The sequence below is a fragment of the Camelus ferus genome, chromosome 10, assembly GCF_009834535.1.
Source record: "Camelus ferus isolate YT-003-E chromosome 10, BCGSAC_Cfer_1.0, whole genome shotgun sequence".
Taxonomy (NCBI): domain Eukaryota; kingdom Metazoa; phylum Chordata; class Mammalia; order Artiodactyla; family Camelidae; genus Camelus; species Camelus ferus.
Window position 1 is genome coordinate 41563402 of NC_045705.1, and position 24749 is coordinate 41588150.

General features: G+C 45.9%; 1 protein-coding gene across 1 annotated transcript in view; it reads right to left on the bottom strand.

The window, feature by feature from the left end:
* Positions 1 to 24749, bottom strand: part of ME3 (malic enzyme 3) — a 171557-nt gene that overhangs the window by 74364 nt on the left and 72444 nt on the right. The window contains 2 exon segments of the mRNA XM_006189539.2: positions 18117 to 18266; positions 21288 to 21421. Coding sequence (XP_006189601.2) covers positions 18117 to 18266; positions 21288 to 21421 — 284 coding nt within the window.

Genomic DNA, 24749 nt, shown 5'->3' on the forward strand with positions numbered 1-24749 from the left:
GGGCGTCTATGAACCTGGAGAAAAACGGGATTAGGTTTCTAATTGTTTTGCTTTCTGGAATTTGCAAATACCACATGTTGCTCCAGTGTCTTTGATTATGAGATGCTCTTTGGCAGGATAAAATTGTTCCAGTTGAATTCCAAGGGGTGGGGGAATTTCTCCATCTGTTCTCCTTAAATAAGAAAGATCCTGATAAGGTGTACAGATAGCTGAAGAAGAAAGTGTGGTTTTCATTTTTTAAAAAAAGCATGCGTCCACGGAAAGCTGATGAAGAAAATTTCCATCATATCATTAGCTGATGGGACAATTTATAATCAGGAGGGAAAAAAAGGCCCCAGAGATGAAAACTTCAGCTGAAATTGACACCCCTGTCCAAATAGCAAATCACTTCAGAACCTGAAAATTCTAATTTTGCAACTCACAGATGCTTCCAATTAGAACAGGGAAGGTTAATGTGGTTTCAGCTGTTACTTGAAAATCCTAAAACGTGCCAAGAAAACTCAGACGGAGTTGGTACAAAGGAGTTTCTTTTTCTACTGAAATATTTACTCCTCCAAAAACAATAATCACAGAGGCTTCAGGCCCCGTTTTCCTTGAGAAGTCACACTTTACACTCTTCATTTTCCTTTACGGCTAAAGGAAACATGGCACAGACCCACACATGCCTCCACTTTATAAAACAAACAAACACCTTTCTGCCGTCCAGCAAGCCTTGAGTTAATCTGGGTCTCTGGGCAATAAGATTTTGGAACGTGGCTCTGTTCTAACACGAACTTCTGATTTATCCAAGCAAATAACCATCAAACCTGAGAGTCTGAAATTGCTCTCCCTCTGACTCAGAGGCCCTGCCAGTGAGTCACTTGTTTACAGGTATGTGCAAGATACAGCGGGAAAAAACATCCTATCTTTTTCCAAAGCAGCTTTGAAAAGGAGTCCCACGTATTTTTCCCCCGAGCCATAAATCTCTGTAGCCTCCATTTGAGAAACAGGCTAGGAGTGCAGGACCCTGTTGAGACCCACTGAAATGGGCCCCTAAGCCAAGGACAAGCTGAAACTGTAAAAGCTTGGATCCATTTTATGCTAGCATTTGTGAGACAATTTTCTGGGCAGACATCTGAGTCCTAACTCGAAGCAATATTGTAAGCGGAAGACTCTGCCCACTTCAATTTATCATATAAACATTTCTGGAGCTATCACTGCATATTAGTCATGAAAGCTGGAATTTAATAAAAGAGAACAGAATGCAGGTTTCGGAGAGGACAAAAGTTCACTGGGAAAATGTATGTGCAAACCTCAGGGACCCTGATCGCTGGAAGCAAATGCAAGAGACAGCTAAGTGCCTGGAAGCAAATGTTTGAAAGGGCCACTCATCAGGTGCAATTAAGCTGGGGATCTGGGGAGGGGGTTGTGGGACATTTGGCTTAATTTGTCATTTTGACTGAGTTTAGCCTCCAAACTATAAATCTCTTTAAAGGAAGAAATCTCAGAAAACTCAAGATCAGGAATGTTCAAAGCCATGAAATTATTTGTTCTGAAATGACTGGGAAGAGAAGTGTGATTCTCTGATCAGGAATAAGTCTCAACTGGATCCACTCAATTCAAAACACCAGGGTTATTGTGAAGCTCAAGAGCACAGGCTCAAACAGACTTAGGCTCAAATCTCAGGTCTTCTGGTTAATAGCTGAGTGAACCTGGCAACTGACTACACTTGAGCCTCAGTTCCTTCATCTGTAAAATGGGGATAATAAAATATTTCTAATCAAGTTGCATGTGACAAAGGAGATAACATATGGAAAGCAGTTAGTACCATGCCTGGCACCTTTAGTAAGTGCTCAAGAAATAGAAGCTATTTTTACTATTATTCCTTGTGAACTATCCTAGAGAATCACTGGTATTCCCGGCTTACCGTTAGTAGGAGAATGTAATGAGTAAAGCTAAAACACGCTGACTTGATCTGATTGTGTAGATATGAGCTATATGCTTGCAATATTACTGCTGTTTCTCTATTAGAATACCTCGGGTCTATACACCTAAACTCTAAACTATTAGATGACAGAAAGATTAAATCAGGATCTCAATATTGACCTGTTCAGGAGACTGTGCTAGTATTAGCACTACTATAGGGGGAGAGTATAGCTTAAGTGGTACAGTGCATACAGTGCATGAGGCCCTGGGTTCAATCCCCAGTACCTCCATTTAAATAAAAATAGTGCCACTATGAAAAATTTTTACTCTTATGCTGAGAAACATAGCAGGTCCAGCCTTTCTTTTTTATTGGCTGTGTAAGCCAAAGCACTCATTCTTTTTTTTTTTTTTAATTTTAATTTATTTTTATTTTTAAAATTTTTTATTTAAAAATTTTTTTAATTTTAGTTTTTATTGCGGGGGAGGTAACTAGGTTTATTCATTTTTTAAAATTTATTTTTAGAGGAGGTATTGGGGATTGAACCTAGGACCTTGTGTATACTAAGCATTGCTCTACCACTTGAGCTATACCCTCCCCCCAATTTTTTATTTTTTATTTTTACAAAGCACTCATTCTTGAATTATTTCAACAATTACTTATTATTAGACCCTGTGTGTAACAGGCACTGCTCGAGGCACTTTAGATATTTAGTTAACAGACAAAATCACTGTCCTAATGGAGCATATATTCATTCACTCATTCATTCTAGTATTCGGGAACTGTCATACCATGAGTTAAAGAAAGGGAAAGGACAAAGCTATAAATATGAATAAGACACTGACTGACAAACTCCATCCGATAGAGCAGAAAGTGATGGAGCAGATCTGTAAACTACTGGATGGCAATTCAGTAAGTTCATTAACAGAGTACTAGAAGAGGCGCCTGTGGACAGACATAGAAGAAGGAGAAAAATATTCTGCAAGCAAGAGCATGGGGACAGAGACTAAGGAGGTGGCAAGAGATGAAGACATCTGGGATGATTTGAAAGGGTAAGCGGTAATTTGCACGGGGTAAGATGGGGAAAGGGCATCAGGCAAAGCGAACATGTGCTGGTTTCTGCAGTTAGGGAAGCATTTGGTAGAATGTAAGATTAAAAGGTGGTACAATGTATAAACTAAAGGAGCTTACTGCAGAAACTCAACTGTTATCAATCATGGACTAATTGAAGTGTTTTTCTGTTTGTTTTTAAACTAGGACTAAATAGAAAACAGCCTTTATTTTCCCCTAAGTTTTCCCATCAGATGAGAACAGCTGAGTCAGCTCCAGCTTGAGCTGGATTTCTGATGCTCTGCTTGCCCAGAGAAGACGTTAAGAAATTATGGTCCATGTGCTACCAATATAGTCCATAAGTTTCCTGCAGGATAAAAAGTTGTGGGTAGTTTTAAAATGGAGATTCTTGTGCCCGTTCCTGACAAAATGAATCAGTCTTGGGAAAGGGAGCTGAAGTCTGTAATTTTTTTTAAGTGGACTCTTACAAAAGTTTAAAACCACAGGCCTAGGTAGAGGTTTATTCTCAAACAGCATCCCCACCCCCTTTCTGGTTTGATAATCAAAATCACTTAATTATCTATTTATCCTAGGCAGTACTTCACCCGATTTTGCTCTACTATTACTTGAATTCAAATTTCCTGCACTGTCACAGAGAGAAGTTTCTCTGCTCACTACTGCTTACCCCCACTCCCACCCCTATACGATCCAAGGAAGTTCACTCCAGCTTCATCTATTCTTCTGATCAGTGAAAGAGTTACCATGACAACCTCACATCTCTGTCCCTCCTCTTGGCTGCACAGGAGAAGCACCGCGGGCTCACGCAGGTCCATCCTGCACCGGCAGGCACCTCATTTATAGTGAGGATTGGACATTGTTTTTAACTCTTCGGAACCAGAGATTCTGGAAATGCAGGTCATGATCTCATTCCACTCTCACTATTGATTTCTTCCCACTTGATAGGCCCGGATTTGGAGATACAGTTATTTTGCAAATTATAAAGTCGGTTCTTTAATTATCCCAGTAACATAGAAACTCTTTGCAATTCCTTTTACCTCCCCAGTCTGGCTTTTAAATTCAATTAAATTCCAGAAACACTTAGTTGAGTGCCTACTATGTCCCAAGTCCTGGGCAAGTCTTCCTCCTGCAGATTCTTAAAGGAATCAAATGCAATTTTACGTTGATGTTCAAAAATTAAGACAATTTTAAACAAAATTGTAGAGTTAAAGCTCTTTGTCTTTAAGGAAGGAGCCATTCATAACAGAAGCTCACTCTCAAAGATCTATTAGAAGTCACCAGGAAAATAAGACTCCAAGTTTCTTCTGTCCATTGATCTTACTCTTCTATCTATTGATCCTCCCATCCATCCTTCCTTTCATCGAACGAGGACTATACCCAGGCTCTGTGCTGGGTGCTGGGTAGCCAGTGGTGAACTAAACAAATGTGGCTCCTTCCTGTCGGAGGCTGGCAGTCAGTCTATTTGTAAAAGAGTCCTGAATGGCAAATAGAAAGCTGCAGACTCTAGGTTCAGTTCTCTCTCTTACTATTTGTACAGCCTGGGGGAGTCAACCTCTGGATCCCCCATTTCCTCATGTGAAAGGGGCTGCCCTGACTGTTCCCCAGAGTGGTTGGCAGGATTATATATTTTTAGAACAACTTTATTGTAGTATAATTTCTGTACAGTAAACTACACATATTTCAGATGTACAATTAAAAAAATGTTTAATTAGACTTTTTTCAACTTTAAAGAAATTAATTATGTTTTGGGGGGGAGGGAGGTAATTTATTTTACTTTTTTATTTATTTTTAGTGGCAGTATAAGGCATTGAACCCAGGACCTTGTGCAAGCTAAGCACGCCTTCTACTACTTGAGCTATACCCTCCTCCCTTCAGATGTATAATTTGATGAATTTTGATGGATGTATATACCTATGAAACCATCACCACAATCAAGATACCTAACATTTCCATTACTCCCCAAGAGGTGCAAATTTGGAACTTACTGTATAGGAATTCACCCTGAAACTTCAAAGTGCTCTATAAATATAAGTAATAATTATGAATTAAGCTTGATTCAGTGGTGGGGGAACACCTGTCTATCGCTCTGCACAGCTTAAGGGAGTACAGAGGCAGGAGACACGCGTTCTGGTCCTACCATTTCCACTGACTTGTACCCCTGGTGGGAAGGGTGTCATGTCCCCTCTTGGCCGTGGTTTGAGCTGGCTGATTTATAGCTCCATGATCCCGTCACTGTACGCTGCAAAGGAAGGCAAACCTACAGAAATGCCAAGCTCAATGGTCTATGAAGAGCTAATCAGTTCCCTGTCTTTACAGACAGGGCCTCACCTAAGAGTTCCTGGAGAGATGTGACACTTCAAAGTCCTCTTAGGAGGCAAATGTCTCAGCCTATCTTGGAACCCAGAGCGGGGAGTCGTCTGGGAGTTTTGGGGAGTGGGCTTCAGGGGGCACACAGGTAATGCCTGTGTTGGTTGTGCAGAGGGGGCAGGGGTATGAACTGTGGAGGCCTTTAAATATCCTGACACCAACTCTAGGGCATATCATTGGGAGCAGGAGCCATGAGATGCTTGGTGTGTCCTTGTTACATGCCTAAAAGGCTCTGCCTGTGTGGGTGTGACGACCCTGCCAAGGTGCACACCCCGGCTGGCTTCCCGAGGCTCTCTAACTCAGCACCTTGATGTGGCCCCTCTTTACCCCATCTCCCTGCAGGGACTCCAGCCGAGACTGATACACACAGGCTCCTGCAGAAACCTGTTGCTAATTTCACTCAGTCTAAGGAACGTGTTTGCTTAGCTGTCCTTTTGGGGAGGACTTATATGTAGACACATGACTCAGAAATGCTGAGTATCGGCGATACAGGACTAGAGGGAGTTCCAACATGGAAGGAGGAAGCAGCCTGGAACAGGACAGACTCAGGTTTGAATCCAGCCGCTTACTAGCCCTATGGCTCCAGGCAAGCCTCCCACCACCTCTGAACCTCTCCTCTGTGACATGGGGACAATAACACGTCCTGATTTCTTAGGGCTGTTGTGAGCTTCAAAAAATAAAGGTAACAGGACTATCATGGTACTGACCACTCAGTAGGAGGAAGCAGTAGCTGCTGGTATGACCCAGCTCACTGCTCCAGCTCCGGAGCCCAGGCTCATCCTTCCACAGCTGTCACTGCACCACGACACAGTTAACATCTGACAGTGCGTCCTCCCATTTTCACCCTCACAGCCCACTGGTCTCCATGTACTGAGCAGGACCCTGTGGGGCATCCGCAGGGCAGACCCCTCCCGCATATCCTTTGCTGTAGCTCCTCCCTGAAGTACTTAGATGACAGTACCTGAGGCACATTTCCTAAGTTGTTTTACAGATGCTAAAACCATCACCAAATGGAAGAATTAACCACTAGATGACATGAGCTCTTCTGGGACCACAGCTCCCAGATCTACTGGCACCTAAAGATTGATAACATGAACCCCTGTGACACTGCCCTGTTACCTCGCCCACAACCAGAGAACTGTGCACGAGCTAATCGCCTGCCCTGGGACACCTCACCCTTACCTGGCCTTTAAAAACGATTTGCTGAAACCCACTGGGGAGTTTTGAGTGTTTTGAGCACAAGCTGTCCTGAGCTCCCTGCTTGGCGCCCTGCAATAAATGCTGCACCTTCCTTCACCACAAACTGGTGGTGTCAGTAGATTGACTTCACTGCATGCAGGTGAACCAACCCTCTTTCTCAGTGAACTGTGTTTTCATCTTCATTTCTGCATCTCAGACCCTGCCAGGCTCTTGTCTCGTCCTTTAGTTAACACAACAGCACCCTATGGGTTCTCTTCTTTAATCCTCCAAGAATTATCCTCCCTTGAAAAATGCTTTTGGTATAGCTCCCCTCTCGGAAGTGTACCGTGATCCCTGATGAACGCAACCCAAAGTTCTCACCTCGCTTGGCCTCACCTCCACCCCACCTTGGTGAGCGACCTCCTCACACACGCTCCCCACACCATGGTGGTGAGTCTCCCACCCTGGAGAAGCTCCATCACCAGGGAGAAGAGGCTCAGAAGGACACGATGTGTGGCAGTGAGGATGCACGCTCTGGAGTCTGGGTTCAAATCACGGCTCAACCACGTACTAGATGAGTAACCTTTTCCAGGTATTTAACTCTCAGTGCCTCAGTTTCCTCTTCATGAAAATGGGCCTAACATCACATAACCCAAAGAGACGTGGTGGGGCCTGAGGAGAGGGCCTGGTGCACTGGAAGCCCTGAATAAATCAACATGAGCCACCAAGGTGATTCAAACATCCCCTCAGGAAGGGCACTGCTCTCAGCTGTCCATAACAGAAACTTTGACTCAACTGGCCGGAAAGAGGAAATTTACTCCACGTAACACGCAGCCCAGGGGAAGGTGGATCAGGATTTGTTTATTTACTGGCTCAACAGAGTCACCAAGGATGCGGGCTCCCTCCGTTATAGTCCTTGGCATTACAGGCTCGTCCCTGAGCTGTTTCCCTCAAGTTCCCAGGCAGACATGAGAATGTCCGGGAAAGAAGGAGCTCCTGTGATGAGAAAGCCTTTCCAGAAGTCCTGGGGCAGACTGCCCTCACAGCTCTTGGGCCAGAATTGTCATTGGCAAGGAAACTTCACTACGATTGGCTGGGATTAATTAGGACCCACTGCTCAGTTTTGGGAAGGGTCAAGACTTCCTCAAAGCACATGGCCATTTGGGGGAAGACCTGAAAAGAAACCTGGGGTTTTTGCTAAGAAGGAAGAAGTGTCTCCTACATTCCCCATCCTGAGAGGCTATGAGTCTTGCTTGTTCCACCCACATGTCTTACTTACGCAGTTCCTTCTGCCTGGGACTCGTCCTACAAATCTGTGTATGCCGGGGACTGTGCTGGGCCACGTTCCCACCGTGAATCAAAATCCTGTTCTCAAGGTTTAGAGCAAGAACCAGTAACTCAGGGGAGGGATTTCTTACCATGATGAATTATCTCCGTATTTTCAAAATAAACTGGACAATCCATATCACGATTTACTGACTGGCTTATGTCACCTTAGAATTGCTCTTCTCCTCAAGGTCAGGGACCATGAGTGAACTATTTTATTCCTTTTGGGTCTTCCATGTACTTACTGGTGGCCAACCATAAACATGGTGCTTAATCAATGCCTGTTGAATGGAATCTAATCAGAAGACAGTCTTTAAGTGCTCTCTCTGGTAGGTGCCTGAAGGTACCATGCTTGACATCATGGGAGACACAGGGAAGAGCACAACACAGTTAATTTCCCCCCTGAAGCTTGTGGTCCAGGAGTGGAGCTCATATGAGAAGTTGTGTGAAGTTAGAGAAGTCCGTCTTCCACCACCCATGTTATTTTGTTCGGTTAACTTTTTACTTGCTCTGCTCCAGTAACCTTCTGGACAATGCTGATGCCACAGTGGGGCACCCTGCCTGAGCCTTTTTCCCATCACTAAAGATAGAATATTCTTGATCTGTTCATTACCATCCCTTTTCCTATTCACACAAATCTCTCCTTCCTAAGTCTCAAGTCCACTGGTCTAGGGGAATGTTGGTTTATGATTCATCTCTAAGAAAGCAGCGCATAGATAAAGTTTTCAATGTTACCCATCCAGGGCACACGGGAAATGTGGGGGATTCCTGTAGGCACAAGAACATGAATGTAACAATGGATTTTAGGGGATGGCCAGCTGGTGCTGGGGTTCTTTTCCAGCCAGGCAGCCTTCACTTTTCTTCAAGAAATTCTGCCACAGTGATCCTTTACTCTTCCTCTAGTCTAGAACCTTTCAAAACATTTGCACTGTTTTCAGCATCTCTTAAGAAGCTACCTTTGGGGACTAAGCTTGAGCAAACACAAGCTTTTATTTCTATTGATGTACAGTTGATTTCCAATATTATATAGTTTCAGGTGTACAACATAGTGATTCAGTATTTTTATAGCTTATACTCCATTTAAAATTATTACAAAATAATGGCTATATTTCCTGATGCTGCACAGTATATCCTGTTGCTTATCTATTTCATACCTATCATCTCTGAATCCCATACACCTCTCTCGCCCCTTCCCCCTCCTTCCCAGAGTAACACTAGACGTTCTCTGTATCTGTGAGTCTGTTTCTGTGTGCAAACACAAGCTTTAGCACGTTTTACAGGTTAATGAGAGAGCAACGTTATTTGAGGAAAGGTCTACTCAACTCCTGCCTGTATGTACATACGGATTTCCTTCTCAGTAAGGAAATTCTCCCACACCTATTCTTTTGATCACCATGGTTGGGATTGCCAGGGACAAAGGAGGAAAAGGACAATGTCAGATAAAAAAGAAACAAAAATCAGTTTGTTTAAAGTGCCAGGGAAATCTGCCTTCGGCTAAAGGAAGTCAAGCTCAGAACATCCTGTTCTAGTTAGCAAAGCTCATCTGCTTCAGCGTGAACAGAAAAATAACAGCTCTGCATGTGCGTGGGGCCGCTCCCCCTTCCCCACCTTCACTCTCAGCCCCCTGCACCCAGATCCATGGATGGTGACAGAGGGGTGTCCTCTGTCCTCCCCTCCCACGCCACAAGCTGCTCCTTCTGGAGCTACAGCCCCAGGCAATTAAGTACAAAGTCTCTTTTTTGGTATGTAAATCCTCAAACTTCCTCTAAAAAGGAAGCCAATTCCCTCAGTGATTGAAACCCCTGGAATTCAGACACAAAAATACACCATCCTTCTCTCCTCCATCTCTCCGTCCCAAAGTGTTTCAGCGGTTCATTGGGAACCAGATACAATTTAACTTACTCCACGTGACATTCGGGTCAAACAATAGCTGCATCACCTCAGGCTTCAGATGGATTCCTCCTGCCACCCTCCTCAGATCTATTCCAGCATCAGCTCCCAAGCCCTGGCACCGAACAATCCACGGCAGACCCCGGACTGCCCAGCTGGTCTGTCTGGGAAGGTGCCCATGTGTGAGTCAGAGCTCTCAGCAAAAAGGACACTTCTGCAGGTAAGCCTGCCTTTTCTTGCCAGAAAATGAAAACTGTGTGTTTTCATCTACTTTTGCATTTTTCTGCCTTAAATGCCAGAAAGCCAAGAAGTCAATGTATAGCCACAGTGCTCTAATCTGCTCAAAAATTACAGACTGGAAGGGTTGGAAGGAGCCCCTGGGACCACATAATAAAATGCTCTCGTTTATAGATGAGAAAGCTGAGGCCCTGAAAAGTGGGGCGGATTTACTGAAGGGCACTGCTAAAACTGGGACCAGAACCCCTCTCTCAGGACACCCTGCCTCTTGTGCGAATGCACACTGGGGACTGGAAGTGTCCACTCCCGCTTCCTGCAGATGGTCTCATTCATTTTTCAGTGAGCGGCTTTTCCAGCAGCCTTTAATTCAGTGGTTTTCAGCGTGTGGCCCCTGCAGCCAGCAGCGCCAGCATCACCCGGAACTGGCTGGCTCTGTCAGTTCCCTGAATCCCCCAGGTGACTTTAGTGCAGGCTGAAGTATGAGATGCCCTGACTTTAACCTGTTAGCCCCATCCACCCGGCTAACAAGGGGGTCAGGGCACTAATCAGATCCAACTAATTTCTCGGCTCTTTTTCAGTTCGGCCCTTCCCATTACCTAAAGCAGAGGTTCACCTGACTTACTTCTGGAGAAAGAGTTTATTACAAATTGGTGAACAGGAATTGGGGTGGAAAACCATCATGAACTGAGGTAGTTCTGGGGACCGTCGCTCGCTCTGCCTGTTTTCCCCTCTTTCTCTCCCACTGACCCTCTTCTCCTCTCTCCACAGATCTGTTCCTTTACTTCCTACTCTTTTATTCTGCTCCTTCATAGCTGGCATTTGCCTTTGGTGTCTACCATGACCCGCCTCTAAAGTCTGAACCACAGCATCCTTTTCGCCTTAATCTCCCTTCCTAACTGGAACATTCTCTCCATATAACTTTTCCCACTTCCAGTTCAAATTCCTGAAGAGGACTCCAACAGGCCCAGCTCATCTTTTGAGCCAGGCTGCACTGGTCACATCCTCAACCAAATGATGGGTCACCTTTGGTCACCTGATGCTTTTTCTTGTCTAATCAACTGGGATGAATTGCAGCCTGGGAGACGGGTGACTCCTGTGCAGTGACAGAGGCTTCAGAAGGAAATTGGGGGAGGGGGGAGGAAAGCACACGTGAGCCTGCTTCCCACCCCCTAACCCCACTGATCGTGTGAAAGAGACATGAGGGAACTTGCCAGTGGGGTTCAACAGTTTGGTTGCTGAGGGTCGAGTCGTAGATAACATTTCTGTTACATCATCATGACCTTAATTTTCAACAGACTACCAGGCGGGGGTGGCCTGGAAGATACGGGCTGCAGGTTAGCGACTCAACAAGTCACAGAAGATCTAAGCTGAAGGAACTTCAGAGATCATCCTGCTCAGCGGTCCTCAGCCCAGGCTGCCCCCGAGAATCCCTGGGGAGCTTTTGAAAACTAAAGCTGCCCGGGCCCCACCTTGGGGATTCTGATTTAAAGCTCCCCAGATGCTTTTAGTGCACAGCTGTCACTGAGACCTACTGCTCTAACTTGACCCCCTTAATTCTACAGGTGGAGAAACTTTGGCTCAGCTCCATAATGTGACTGTGGTTCACCTTAAGATCCCACTTCTAACTTGGTTATAGAGTTTGGGTTGTTAGACCCTAAAAGGTTAGAGCTGGAGGAGCTCACGGAAGCTGTGCAACCAACCCCACCACTTTTACTTGAGCCTAAGGAGCTACATGGCTTGTCCAAGGAGTCGGGGCCACAAGGGAGTGGCAAGGGCGAGAACCCAGGTCTCCTGACTCCTAACCCAGTGTTCTGCTTATAACACCGAGGCTGGAGGCCTAAACGGGCCAGATGGGCAGTGAAGCAGACCCAGCCACAGACCTTGTGCTTGCCCTGTGCCAGGGAGCCTTTCCAGCGGCACAGCGGGGCGAGTTTGGCAGAGGACCCTGGGCACAACTGGACGTGGAGCTGGCTCTGCCAGAGGAACCAGCGCTTTGCTGCCCTGAGGCTGGGGCAGAGGCGGCTATTCTGCTGGGGCTCCTCCTTGCTTTCTGCCTGCCTCCCAGTTATGGGGTGTGTGTGTGTGTGTGTGTGTGTGTGTGTGTAGAGGTGGTTTAAGATAAAAATGTCCCAATGCAAAAAAGAAAAAAAAAAAGAGCCAAGGGCTCACCAGACATTGAGAGTGGGAGGCAGGAATCCCCAAGGGGTGAGTGTGAGCCTTAAGACCATCTTTTTAATGGGGGTTGAGGGAGGGAGAAGAAGAGATGAAAAAGGAATACCCCTTCAAGCCCGTGAGGAGCTTTATAACAGATGAAGTCCACACACATTTAGCTCACCTGACCTTCACAGCAAGCCCACGAGGTGGACAGTTCCTGTGACCCAGGCTCAGTGAGGGGGAGCGGCTGGGCTCCAAGGCCACGTGACTGTCACTGGGGGAGCCGACCCACTCCCTCTGGACCCCAGCCCCGGTGCACTGTCCCCGGGTGTGTGTGTGTGGCCCTCGTGTGTGGAGGCGGGTCATGCAAGGGAGTTTACATGAAGGCAGGGATGCAAGTGTTTGCCTCTGAGGTGTCATGTTTACCAGGGCCACCAAAAGCTGGACTATGAACGCAGAAAAAATTACAGGGAATTGTCTCTGGGTCAGCCCGGCTGCCTTAGACAAGTTAGTCTTCCTCTGAGTAAAGTAACAAATGCCTTGTGGGGTTGTTTCAGGGCTCAGAGATCGAGTACACGAAATACCTAGCCTGGGCCCAGCAGGAGCCTCGTGAGCTTTCATTCAGTAGCTGTTAAGATCGTGTATATGGTACCGGCCTGTGTGAAGAAACCTATCTGCCTGCAGGTAAGAGAGACAGGAGCCTGGTGCAGGGCAAGGGCTGCTGCCTTGTCCAGATCCAAACTTGTCCTCAGGTATCTCCCACAGAGCCTCGACTGGGGAAACCCAGTCCCACTTCCTGCCCTCGCCTCTCTACCTCTTCACAGCCCCCGATTCTTCACAGGTACCCGCCAATGGATTTGCTAGTTAAGCACAAGTGCAGATCACTCAGGTCTGAATCAAACAACAGAATGGGCGGCGTTTCAGAGGCCTGAGGTGCAGTCAGTCAGCCAGCACTTGAGACTCTGGGGCAGGGTGACTGCGTCGGACGACAGATCTAGGGGTGGGGGAGGGTCAGGTGGATCACAGCTGCCGAGTGCTCCTGAGGGCCCTTGACGTGTGGAATCTCGCCCAGCCTCACAAGCAGCCACGGGGATGGGCACTGTTCCCATTTTACACACGAGGAGACTGAGGGGTGCCAATTTAACTGTCAAAGGTCATCAGGAGCTGGGATTCAAAGTCAGGTCTGCTTGGCTCCAAAGGCTGTGCTCCTCCCACTACCTGCAACCCAGCTCTCATCACCCACACAGGTGGGACCCCACACAGAGGCTGGGGACGTGTTAGGTCTACAGGTGTGTGTGTGCACGTCACTTGGAGCTCAGAGGATGAGGGGGGAAAGGACTGAACTGGTCCAAGGGAGGCGGCCTCCTCAAGGGAGATATTCGCTGGCACTGGTCAGCAAACCTGCCACATTGGCTTCCTCCCCACACCTGCTCCATAGTTGAGCTACGCTCCTCCTGCCCTGCCTCCTCTTTGGCTTCCACCTCTTCCAAGTCACACACCAATGACCTTGGGGTGATGTCTTCAAGCCACACTAGCCAGCACCCGTGGCCCATGGAGGCACATGCAGAGGGAGTGTCAGGGGAGAGGCAGGAAGGGGCAGAGGAGGCTCCTCAGAGCCCAGAACCTTCTGCTGTGTCTCCTCTGCTCAGGGGTACTCAGGTGTCCCTGAGATACTCTGGCACCTCTCCCCGGGTTATGAAGCGAGGCAGAGCCCCAGGGGTGTCGGAGGTTCAATTTTAGCCTCAGCTGGACCTAATTAGCTTTGGTCGGGAGCCAGGCCCTTTCACAGAGGACAGCTATTGTTCCCGGAAGCCTGGCAGGAATGTTTATCATTTCAGAAACTGAGAAGGAGCTGGCCCTCTCCCTCTCGGCCTTGGGGCTCTCTTCCCTTTGGATGTTAATCCACAAAGCCATTCCCAGCCAGGCCTCAGATGAAGCTGACGGCTGGGGTGGAGCCCAAGCTCTCCTTTCCCTTAGGAACAAGGCAGGTATGGAATCAAGACCTGGAAAGCAGCCAAATGGAAACCTGGAGCAAACAGTTTAGAATGTCACATGTCAGATAGCTTAATTGGGTAGTCATCTGAAGAAGGGTTCCTGCAAAACACATGCGGGAAGTCTGTATCCGGAGTGGGAGGGACGAATCCAAGAGGACGGTTCAGTCTGCCCATGCCTGCCTCAGCCCCACTCAGCCGCCGCCTGGGACTCAGGGATCATTCCCTCCCAGGAGAGGTTCTGGAAACGGTATACTGCAGCCCTCACTTTAGACCCCTGGGAATCAAATTCCAGGAGCTGCAAGGATGCCCCACCCTGATACCCACCAAATGTGCACAGCTCCAAACTGTTGTAGCAAGCAGCGTGGTGCTGTGGTTACCTATCCACACTCTGGCTCAGACTGGGTGGGTCTGAGTCCCGGCTTTGCTGGTTATGAGCTGTGTGACTGTGGGCACGTTTTCTCTATGCCTCAGTTTTCTCATCTACAAGTGGGGCAGCAGTATCTACCTTAGGGGGCTGTGATAATTAAATGAGTTAATCTATGTAAAGATTTCAGGACAGTACCTTGCCCTTAGCAAGTAGTTACTATGATTGCGATTTTCCTACAGGTTCTAGTTCAACTGCAGGTCTCCTCCTGGGACTATCACAGGCTTGTTTTCCATGTTGTGTGTCCAGCTTCTACAGCCCCCTCTCTACACCCTCTCAGGGCTGACCTGGTTCTCTGGGCTCAGTTGACAGGCAGGGCCCTGTTTCCACCCACACTGGACCCCCGCTCTGCCGCCATGACCCTCTCCATCACTGACTGGGCCTGTGTCAAACAGCTCCCCATTAATCCAATCCTCTTGGGTGGTGGGAAGAAGATCAAGCACTGGGCAGAACCCCTCGGCCAGTTCTCTTCCTTAGCCCCTCCACTCTCCTGTTTCACCCACCATGAGCTCCCAGAAGCCTTACATTCTAGCAAGGGGGAGGTGAATGCATCTGGGTCACCGTTGAGCAAAACTTTTTGTCTCAATTCTTTGCATTCATTTTTCACGGCCCAGCTCAAATGTCATCTTCTTGGTGTTGATTTCCCCAATTCCCATAGTCAGAATTCTGAATTGACCAACTGCTTGTCAATAGTGATCTCAGACAAGTTCCTTTCCTCTGGCCACCTCAGTTTCCTCATCTGTGAAATGGAGATACTGTTTCCAAACTAAACTTACGGGACGTAGGGAAGATCTATTACAAGCCAAAGGATGTAAAGGCCTAGCTCCCCGCCCTTTGCCCTCCTTGCCGGTGAGCTGACTGCCCGGCTGACTACAAAGCTCATAAAACCAAACCCTTCCAAGGAATGGCCATTCCCTTCTCTACTCATGGAATTCCTATCCAGCCTTTAAGCACCAGCTCAAATGTCATCTCTTCTGTGAAGCATTCCGGCTGCCCCCAGGGAAAACAGATTTTCCTCTCCCTTGTGCTCCTGTAATTCTTTGTCCCTATTAAATATCTTATTTCCTTTTAACTTTTATTATATTTAACTTACATGACTATTCTTGAGATGAAGAACATGGGGGTAACTTCACAGTGTGTGACATGACGCCTGGCACCTAGTAACTGCTCCATAAATGTTCATTAACTCAAATTCAGTCTTGCATGCTTCCTGGATTCTGCAATGGGCCCTGGAGGCAAATTCTACCTTCACCAGCTTCATACTAGTTTGTCTGAAGCCAATAACCAAATTCACAATCTAGTCCACTGACTCTGTGGAGAAGGGCTCCCAAATAACCTCGTGTTTCCATATGATCTCAGCTGCAAGCCAGTGGTGGCAGTGAGCCATGCCTTGAGAGTTAAAGGACCTCTGCAGGAAACAGTAGGTCTGGAAGAGTCAAGTCACATCTCTAGTTATCCATGTTAGTTCACTACATGTTCAATGACTGAATTTTCTTTGTAAGAATTTTAAAATGCAGATATATAATATGACTCTACATTCATCAGTCCTTCCTTCCTCCTATAACAGTTACTAAAGGAAACAGACTCTAACATTTATGCCAAGTAGCTGATTCCCAATACCGCATTTTATGCTCACAATGATCATTTGAGGCAGGTAGCATGATTTTCTCCATTTCATAAATGTGGACATTAAGGCTGAGAGAGGATAAGTGACTTGCCCAAGGTCAAGGAGACTACACCTCAGGGCTGATTGCAAAGACCTGGTCCTTTCTTCCCGCTCTGTACACAATGCTATTTCCTATCTGAGTGTCAACAACTCGCCAAATGGATCTGATGCATTTCCTGCCCCCTCCAGAAATTTGTGTTCCAGTAGAGAAGGCTGATGTACAAATCATTAAAAACATAAAGAACCCAAAAATAAAACTATGGAATAGAAATATGCGTCATGGGTTGTGGGGGAGGCTGAGAAGGGAGTGATCACTTGTGCCTGGGGCGGATCACGGAGGGCTCCACAGAGACGCTGACTCTTTTGCAGGGAGCCTTGCGGGACAACCTGAATTTTTATGGGCAGAGAACGAGGAAAGGAGAGAATGCAGGAGTCGGCAGAGGGGACCACACGTGCAAAGGCGTGCAGAGAATGCCAGGCGTACCTGGGCATGGAGGTCAGAGCTGTGTAGCCAGAACATGAGATTTCTGAGGACGAGCTGGGCTGTGCCAGGCTCAGTTTTTTCAAAGTGCTAGACTTGTTTCTTTAAGCCCAAGGGGACAGCCTCAGAGGACGGAAAGGAGTGAGCTGACCTGCACTGTGCAGGAGGGAAGACCTGGAAGGCTCATTTCTGAGTAGAACAGGGAGGTAAATAGGGTCCTGCATCCTTACGAAATGTCAGCTCCACAGTCACCGCCAGTATTGGTTTCAGGGATGAGAACAAGAGAACAGGAGTCTCTATCCCGTTAAAAGAGTCAGGTTGAAGACCAGAAATGCTACGGGGCCTGGTGCAGTGGTCCCCAGCCCCCCACCCCCAGGATGGCAGAAATGTGGCCACTCTGAGTGATGAGGACTGTCTGTTGCAGCAGCTGGACACCCCAGCCGAGACGAGGTGTGACACGCTGCCCTCTGCCAAGGGTGACACCGGGGACTCCCTGGGCTCGGCCTGCAATGCTTATCCCAAATGCTGACTTCAGAACTGGAAGGCTGTTTTTCCACATTACCAAAAGATGTTCTAGATACATGAGTACGTGTTCCTCACACAGCACACGATTTATAAACACAGATTTATAAATTCTACGTAAACGTTAAATTACACATCTGTGCACAGTATGTTGTAAATTAACCTGTTCTAGCACAGACTGAAACAGTGTTCCATGACATGTAATAAACCCAGGCAGCTCCTTAATCATCAGTGCTAGAATTATGTGTTGATAATTACCTTGTACTGAAGACCTTTTGAAAACCCTCCCTGTTTTACCTTTTTAATTTAAATACATTTATATGCATTCTGAACTTACCGAGGAAAAACCCAAGGTGCTCTCTTTAGAAAACTGCCCCCAAATTCCTTGGCTCTGAAAGGAAATGTAGTGCCAAATTTTTGCCTAATTTTGAGTGGAATCTGAGTCAAGCCCAAGTGAAGGAATACTGTGGTTCTTTGAATCAGCAAAAGAACTGTCTTTGGTATCCAACACTCCATTATTCATTGGCCCGAATTGGCAGGAGAGCTTCAGCACAGGAGATGTCCCGGAAAGCAGGGTTTGGAGGGGGAGAGGGAGGGAGGTGGTAGGTAGATAATGAGAGAAAAACAATCTGAAAGAGCTCTCAGGCCAAGTCTGAACAACATGTTAGGCATTTATTATTGGGAGGTGGAGAAGCTCTGAGGTCCCCTTGCTAGCTACTCTCTCAGCTCATTTCTCTGTGCATGCGGTCATTTTCCTGAGCAAGAGATTAAAGTCAAATGTCTTGTTGAGCCACTGCCCCCATCAGGAAGAGCCTCCAGGGTCCCACCAAGCAAGGTGAGTGGGGAGAATTGATTCTCCTCCAAGAGACAGCCCCTCCCTGAGCCCTCACCCCAGGAATGCTCACCGGGGTCTGCGGAAGGTCAGGCCGTAGTGCTGACAGGCCAGCCCCACGGTGGGCGTGTACACGATGGGCATGAATTTCTCCACGTCTGATGTCAGCACTCGGTAGAAGAGCTTCTCATTCCGGTCTTGGAGCGTCATGAGAATGATGTACCTTGGAAGGGGAGACAAGAACCACGCCAATCACACACGCACCATACGTGACAGCGTGGAAGGCTCTTGGTGCAGGGACCCATGGCTCCCACGTTCACGGGCAAATCAGCATCTCCTCTAAGCATGGTCTCATCGTCTATGAAATGTGGAAAATATGATCTGCCTTATGGTGCTTACTATTATATACGGTGTAGGTACTTCTCTAAATAGATTTTTTTTACTTTTTTTTTTTTTAGTGGAGGTACCGAGGATTGAACCCAGGACCTCATGCATGCTAAGCAAGTGCTCTACCACCCTCAACCCCTAAATATTTTTTATTAACTCATTTAACATGGGGAACATGACTCCCAATGACTTGTGAGGTAGATACTATAATTTTGCACTATTTTAGAAACAAGAAGACCATGGCACAGAGAAATGAAATAATTCATCCAAGGGATATGAACCTAAGCAGTCTGACTCTGGAATCTGTGCTCTCAACCATGGTGCAAGATAGTTATATTGTTATCATGTGGACATTAATGAATGACAGCAGAATGATAGCATTCTGGGACCAGGAGAGGGTCAAGGAAAATACTGGGTGGACCAGTGTTGTTTGAACTGGCCTTTCCAACCATACAGGGCTGGTTCCTGTCACAAGCAGAGTTCACAAGTGGTCGAGTGCCAAGTGATCTCAGGAAGAATGCTCCAAAAAAATCTCCCCCTTACCTAGTCCCCGAAGCCTGAAATCACTAAGCCAGGAAGAGTCTTTCATTTACACTCCTAAAAATGCAAAAAAGTCTGGGAGGGAAAAACCCAGGGATTGAAATTCCCAATGAGGTGTAAGTGACTGCTGATGTCACAACCTTTCTGGACAACAGTTTGGGAAAGGTAATGAAGGCACCTGAGGCTCTGGCGTGGAGTTGGGTGGCAGAGATGCTCTGACAGGGGACTGATTCATGGGCGTGGCGTCAGGGCCCTGGGTGTGAATCCCAGCTCTGCTGTTTACTAGTTGTGTGACTTTGAGGAAGCCTTGGGACTTCTTGGGGCCTTAGGCTCTTCTTCCTCACCAAAGGCACTGGTCCAGAACTAAACACTGTTTTAGAATGCACCTTTAGGAAGGGATGACTTATGCTTAGAATACCTAGGGTCTCAGCTCATTACTAAGTGCAGATTCTCTTAGTCAGTAGCGATTTGCTCACATCTCTCCTCAACTCCACATTCAGTGGTGTCAAGTTAGTAACTTGAAATCGGCCATGGTGGGAGTATTTACACCACAGGAATTGGCAAATGCTCTAAATGACCCCCTGCCCCAGAACCAGTTATTCAGCCTCTACCAGCACACCACTGTCCTTACCCATAATAAACTGGGGAGCCTCTAGAGCATTTCCCCAAGCATGTGCTGAAATGAGGAAGTCCAAGAATGAGTGGGTCAGAGGAGTCAACAGAGCCAGCGTCTGGAGTGAGCTCTCCAGTGCTCCCAGGATGAGGCACAGCCCCACCCCCTGGGCCTGGCACGTCTTCCCAGGCACATGAGTGAGACCCATCTAGCTGGAGAGAACGAGGGAGGGGAGGGTTCTAAACTTCTAAGTTTTCGAGTTTAATATCTTAGGAAAGAGGATTTCACTTTGGACTTTAATTCTTCTTTATAAATTTAACAAAAGAGAGAAGTTCAGGCTGTTCAAAGCTAGGGAGTGTCTAATGTTGTTAGCTGGAATCACTGTGTACTTCCTGGTTTGCTCTTCAGTGTGACATGGTTAGACCCCATCTGAGTGGGATAAACAAGGGGGAGAATGCTTGGCCTCGGTTGCAGTGTGAGCTTGGAGCTAATGTGAGTATTAACTACAGAGGTTAGTGCTTTGGTGGGGCACAGAGGCTTCCTTATCCACTACTGCTCAGAAGTGATGGATGGCATGAGGGGAGCACAGGAAGAGGGGTGCAGGAGCACCCTGACATGCTGCCGAGGGGAACAGCCACACCCTCAAAGACCCAAAATCTCGGCCATTAAGCTCTATGGATATGTAGAGGGAACACCTGTCTGCTCCCTACATTTCTGTTGGAGCCTATAGCAAGGTGACACGTTTATTTAACAAATTCTTACATAGTGCTTCCTACGGGCCGGGCACTGCTGCAAGCACATCACAAATACTAATGCATTTACTCCACACCACACCCTGTGAGTTAGACGCCACTGATGTACTCAGTGTACAGACGAGGAACGACCCAGAGGGCCCGAGGGACTCGTACTAGTAAGTGGTAGTCCTCATTCTTGAGGATTTGAACTCGGTCTGGTACTACCGTCTAGTCTTGCAGCCACTGAGCTCTGATGCCTCCTGGCTGTAGTGTAGCAGAGAAGTTGAAAGCAAACATTCTGGGGCTAATTATCTGTGTTCAAATCCTGGCTGTGCCAATTCATAGCCATGTTACCTGCGAAGTCGCTACCTTCTTTAGTAGACTGATAAGGCTGACCCTGTGATTCCCCATTTAGTTCTTCACACCTGTCTTCCCACTGGAGATACTGTCCCTAGAGGAACAGCAGGGTTACTAACTATGCCCCATAAACCTCCATCTCCAACAGGGGCCCCTGTCCATCTCCCCCCTTCTCCACCTCGTCCCCCTTATTCCAGGGACCTGGGCCATGTTCTGCTTCCTTAACACACCTGTCCCTACATTTTTGCTCCACTTTTTCCCACTGAGTGAAATGCTTTCCACGAACCCCACTGCTGAAAGCTGAAGTCCTGTCTGTGCTCTCTGGGTTGACTCAGACAGAGTCCATCACTTCCCAGAGGCCCAACTGGATTCCACTGGTCGGAATTCAGGCTCCCTTCTCAGTCCTCCCAGGACACATCGACTGTGTCTGGATCGTAACAAGCCCTGTCCCTCAGGGAGGCCCTCACCCTATGGAAGGCAGGGCTGGGTCTGAGATCTCGCGGGGCTCTCAGCCTTTCCTAGGTAGAGGGTCCCCAGAAAACCCTCTACGGACCACAGGAAGCAGACAGCTCAGTCCAGGGCCCGGGGAAGAGAGCAGCCGTTAGGTACTGACTTGTCCAGGTCACTCTGCTGCCGCTCATAGTATCGCATGACCCGGAGGAGCTGGACGTCCTGGCTCAGGAAGCAGGGGGGGATTAAGCCGTGGATCCCAAGCTGCAGTCTTTCTTCAAGGGTGAAGGCCATACCCTGGAGAGAACAAGAAAAAAGCACACACACATAAATGGATATGCAGGAAACCAAGGAACAGAAGAGGGCCCATCCACAGTCAGGCCAAAGTCACTGTGACTCAACAGCAGGGCCCTGGACTCGAATCCCACCTCTGCTGTTTAAGTAGCTGGGCAGTCTTGTGCCAGCTGCCTTATCTCTTCTTAGCCTCAGCTTCCTCGTAGAAGAGCATGGAAAATATCCACATCATCAGAGATTTTTTTTTGTTTATTTAAAAATATTTTTTAATCTTTAGAACAACTTTAGATTTACAGAAACATTAAGAAGACAGTACAGAGAGTTCCCATATATCTCCTCACCCAGTTTCCCCAATTATTAATATCTTACATCAGCACAGTACATTCGTTAAGAGTTAATGAATCAATAATGCTGTGTTAGTATTAAGTAAAGTCCATGGTTTATTCAGATTTCCTTTGTTTTTACCTAATGTTTTGCTGTTGTTGTTCCAGGACCCCATCCAGGATCCAACATTACATGCAGTCATTGTGTCTCCTTAGGCTCCTCTTGGCTCTGACGGTTCCTCAGACTTTCCTTGGTTTTGATGGCCTTGAGAGGTTTGAGGAGCACTGCTCAGGTATTCTGCATGCTATCCCTCTACTGGAATTCGTCTGCTGTTTCTCTCATGACTACAGTGGGGAGGTGGGTTTTGAGGAGTAAGACCACAGAGGTAAAGCGCCATTTTCATCACATCAGATCAAGGGACACAGTAGCCACATGACTCAGCACTGTAGATGGGACCATGATCATCTGGCTGAAGTAGTGTTTGTCAGGTTTTTCCACTGTAAACTTACTCCTTTTTTGGAATTCTTCTGCATGGGAGATTTGTCTCTTCTCCCCATTTATTTGTTTATTCAACTGTTTATTTATATTAAAATGAACTCATGGGTATTTATTTCATACTCTGGGTTATAACCCAATACTGCCTTATTTTTTTTTTTTTTTTTGCTCAAATTGTTCCAGCTTTGGCCACTGGGAACTTCTTCAGTTGGCTCCGTGTCCCTTTGACATCCTCCTATAATTTTGATTGTTTCTTTCCATTTCTTCTTTCTTTCTTTCTTCCTTCCTTCCTTCCTTTTTTTTTTTTTTTTTTTACTAGTACCTCCTACTTTCTGGCACTACAAGAAGCTCCAGGCTCATCTTGTGTACTGCCTGTCCAAGTCCTAGAATCAGCCATTTTTTCAAAGAGGCTGGATTCCTTTTTTGGAGTATGGTATTAGAAACCAAGATCTGGGCTCTACTTATTTTTTGTGCTTCTTATTATTGGAGTTTCATTGTTTTTAGTCCCTCCCAGCTGACAGAGCAAGAAAATGAATCGATATTAAGCTAAATATCAGTTCATACTGTTGTCTTTTAACTCTAATTCATTACCACGTGGATCATTCTAGCCTCACTGCCTTGCTGATCTGTGAGTTCCCATTCCAACAGTGAGAGACATAGCTCCCACCATCTGCTACCCTTTTACTTAATTACTCAGTTCCCATATACACAGGGAGCAGTATCAAACTGCTAACCTGTACCACGGTGGGAAGCAACGCTATAACCTAGAGCATAGTGCTTATGTGCGATTGCTTTTGCCTTTGGTCTCACAAACTCCTCTCATTTCCAAAGTTACTCAGATCAGCACGTTTCCTTCCACCCTCTTCAATGAGGTTGTATCATACGTCTGTAATACACAGTCACAATCTGCATTCCTTCCTGGGATCTTTCAGTCTAGCAAATGATTTTTTTTTTAATCTGGATATAATAAGTCCATTGTTTGTACTGTAAAGTTCTGTGAGTTTTCACAAAGTCTAATGTCACATATCCATCATTATAGTATTATATGATATTATAATACTATGTCATTTCAATGCTCTAAAATCCCATGTGCTTTAACTTTTCATCCCTCCTTCCACTCCCTAAGCCTTTGGCAAGTACTGACTTGTTTTGTTTTGTTTTGTTTTTACTGTCTGTACAGTTTTGTCTTTTCCAGAATGTCATACAATTGGAATCATACAGTATGCAGCCTTTTCAGACTGGCTTCTTTCACTTAACAATTTAAGATGCATTGTATTTTTGTAGTTTGAGAACTCATTTCTTTTTATCACTGAATGACTATCCATTGTCTGGTTGTAGCACAGTTTGTTTCTCCATTTATCTGTTGAAGGACACCTTGGCTGCTTTTAGTTTTTGGTGAATGTAAATAAAGTTGCTATAAACATTTATGCATAAGGTTTTGTGAGGACAAAAGTTTTCAAATCATCTGAGTAAATACATGTAGTTGCTGGATCATATGATAAGATTATATTTAGCTTTTTAAGAAACTGCCAAACTGTTTTCTAAAGTGGCTGTACCATTCTGCATTCCCATCAGCAGTGAATGGGTTTCTGTCACTCCACATCCTCTCCAGCAATTGGTATTGTCAATTTTTAATCTTTTAGTCACTGTAGTAGATATGTAGTGGTATGTTATTATTGTTTTAATTTGCAACTTCCTGTTGACATATGATGTGCATTTTTTCATATGCTTATTTTTATTCTGTATATCTTCTTGGTAAGGTACTGTTCAGATCTTTTGCCCATTTTTAATTGTTTATTTTCTTATTGCTGAGTTTTAAGAGTTCCTTGATCTACAATTTCAAATGCAATCCCTATCAAAATTCAAATGACCTCTTTTGCAGAAATAGAAAAGCCAGTCCTCAAATTCACATGGAATAGGAAGGGGCCCTGAACAACCAAAACCATTTTTAAAAAGAAGATTTCAAAATTTAATATAAAACTACAGTAGTTAAAACAGTGTGGTACTGGCGTAAGTTTAGACACAGATCAACAGAACAGAGTTAAGAGTTCAGAAATAAACCCATACAACCTTGGCAAATTGATTTTTGACAAGGATGCCAAATCCATTCAATGGGGAAAGAATAGTTGCTGGGACAATTGGATTTCTAGATGCAAAAGAATGAAGTTAGACTCTTCTCACCAAATACAAAAATTAACTCAAAATAAATGAAGAGCCTAAATATAAGAGCTAAAATCACAAAACTCTTAGAAGAAAACTTAGGAGTAAATCCTCATGACCTTGCATTTGACTATGGATTCTTAGATATGACACCAAAAGAAAAAATTAGATAAACTGACATCACCTAAAAACTTTTGTGCATAAAAGGACACTATCAAGAAAGTGAAAAGCAACCTACAAAATGAGAGAAAATATTTGGAAATTATATAATAGTTTGATAATAGTTTACTATCCAGAATATATAAATAACTGCTACAATAAGATAATGAAAAGAAAAACAACCCAGTTAAAA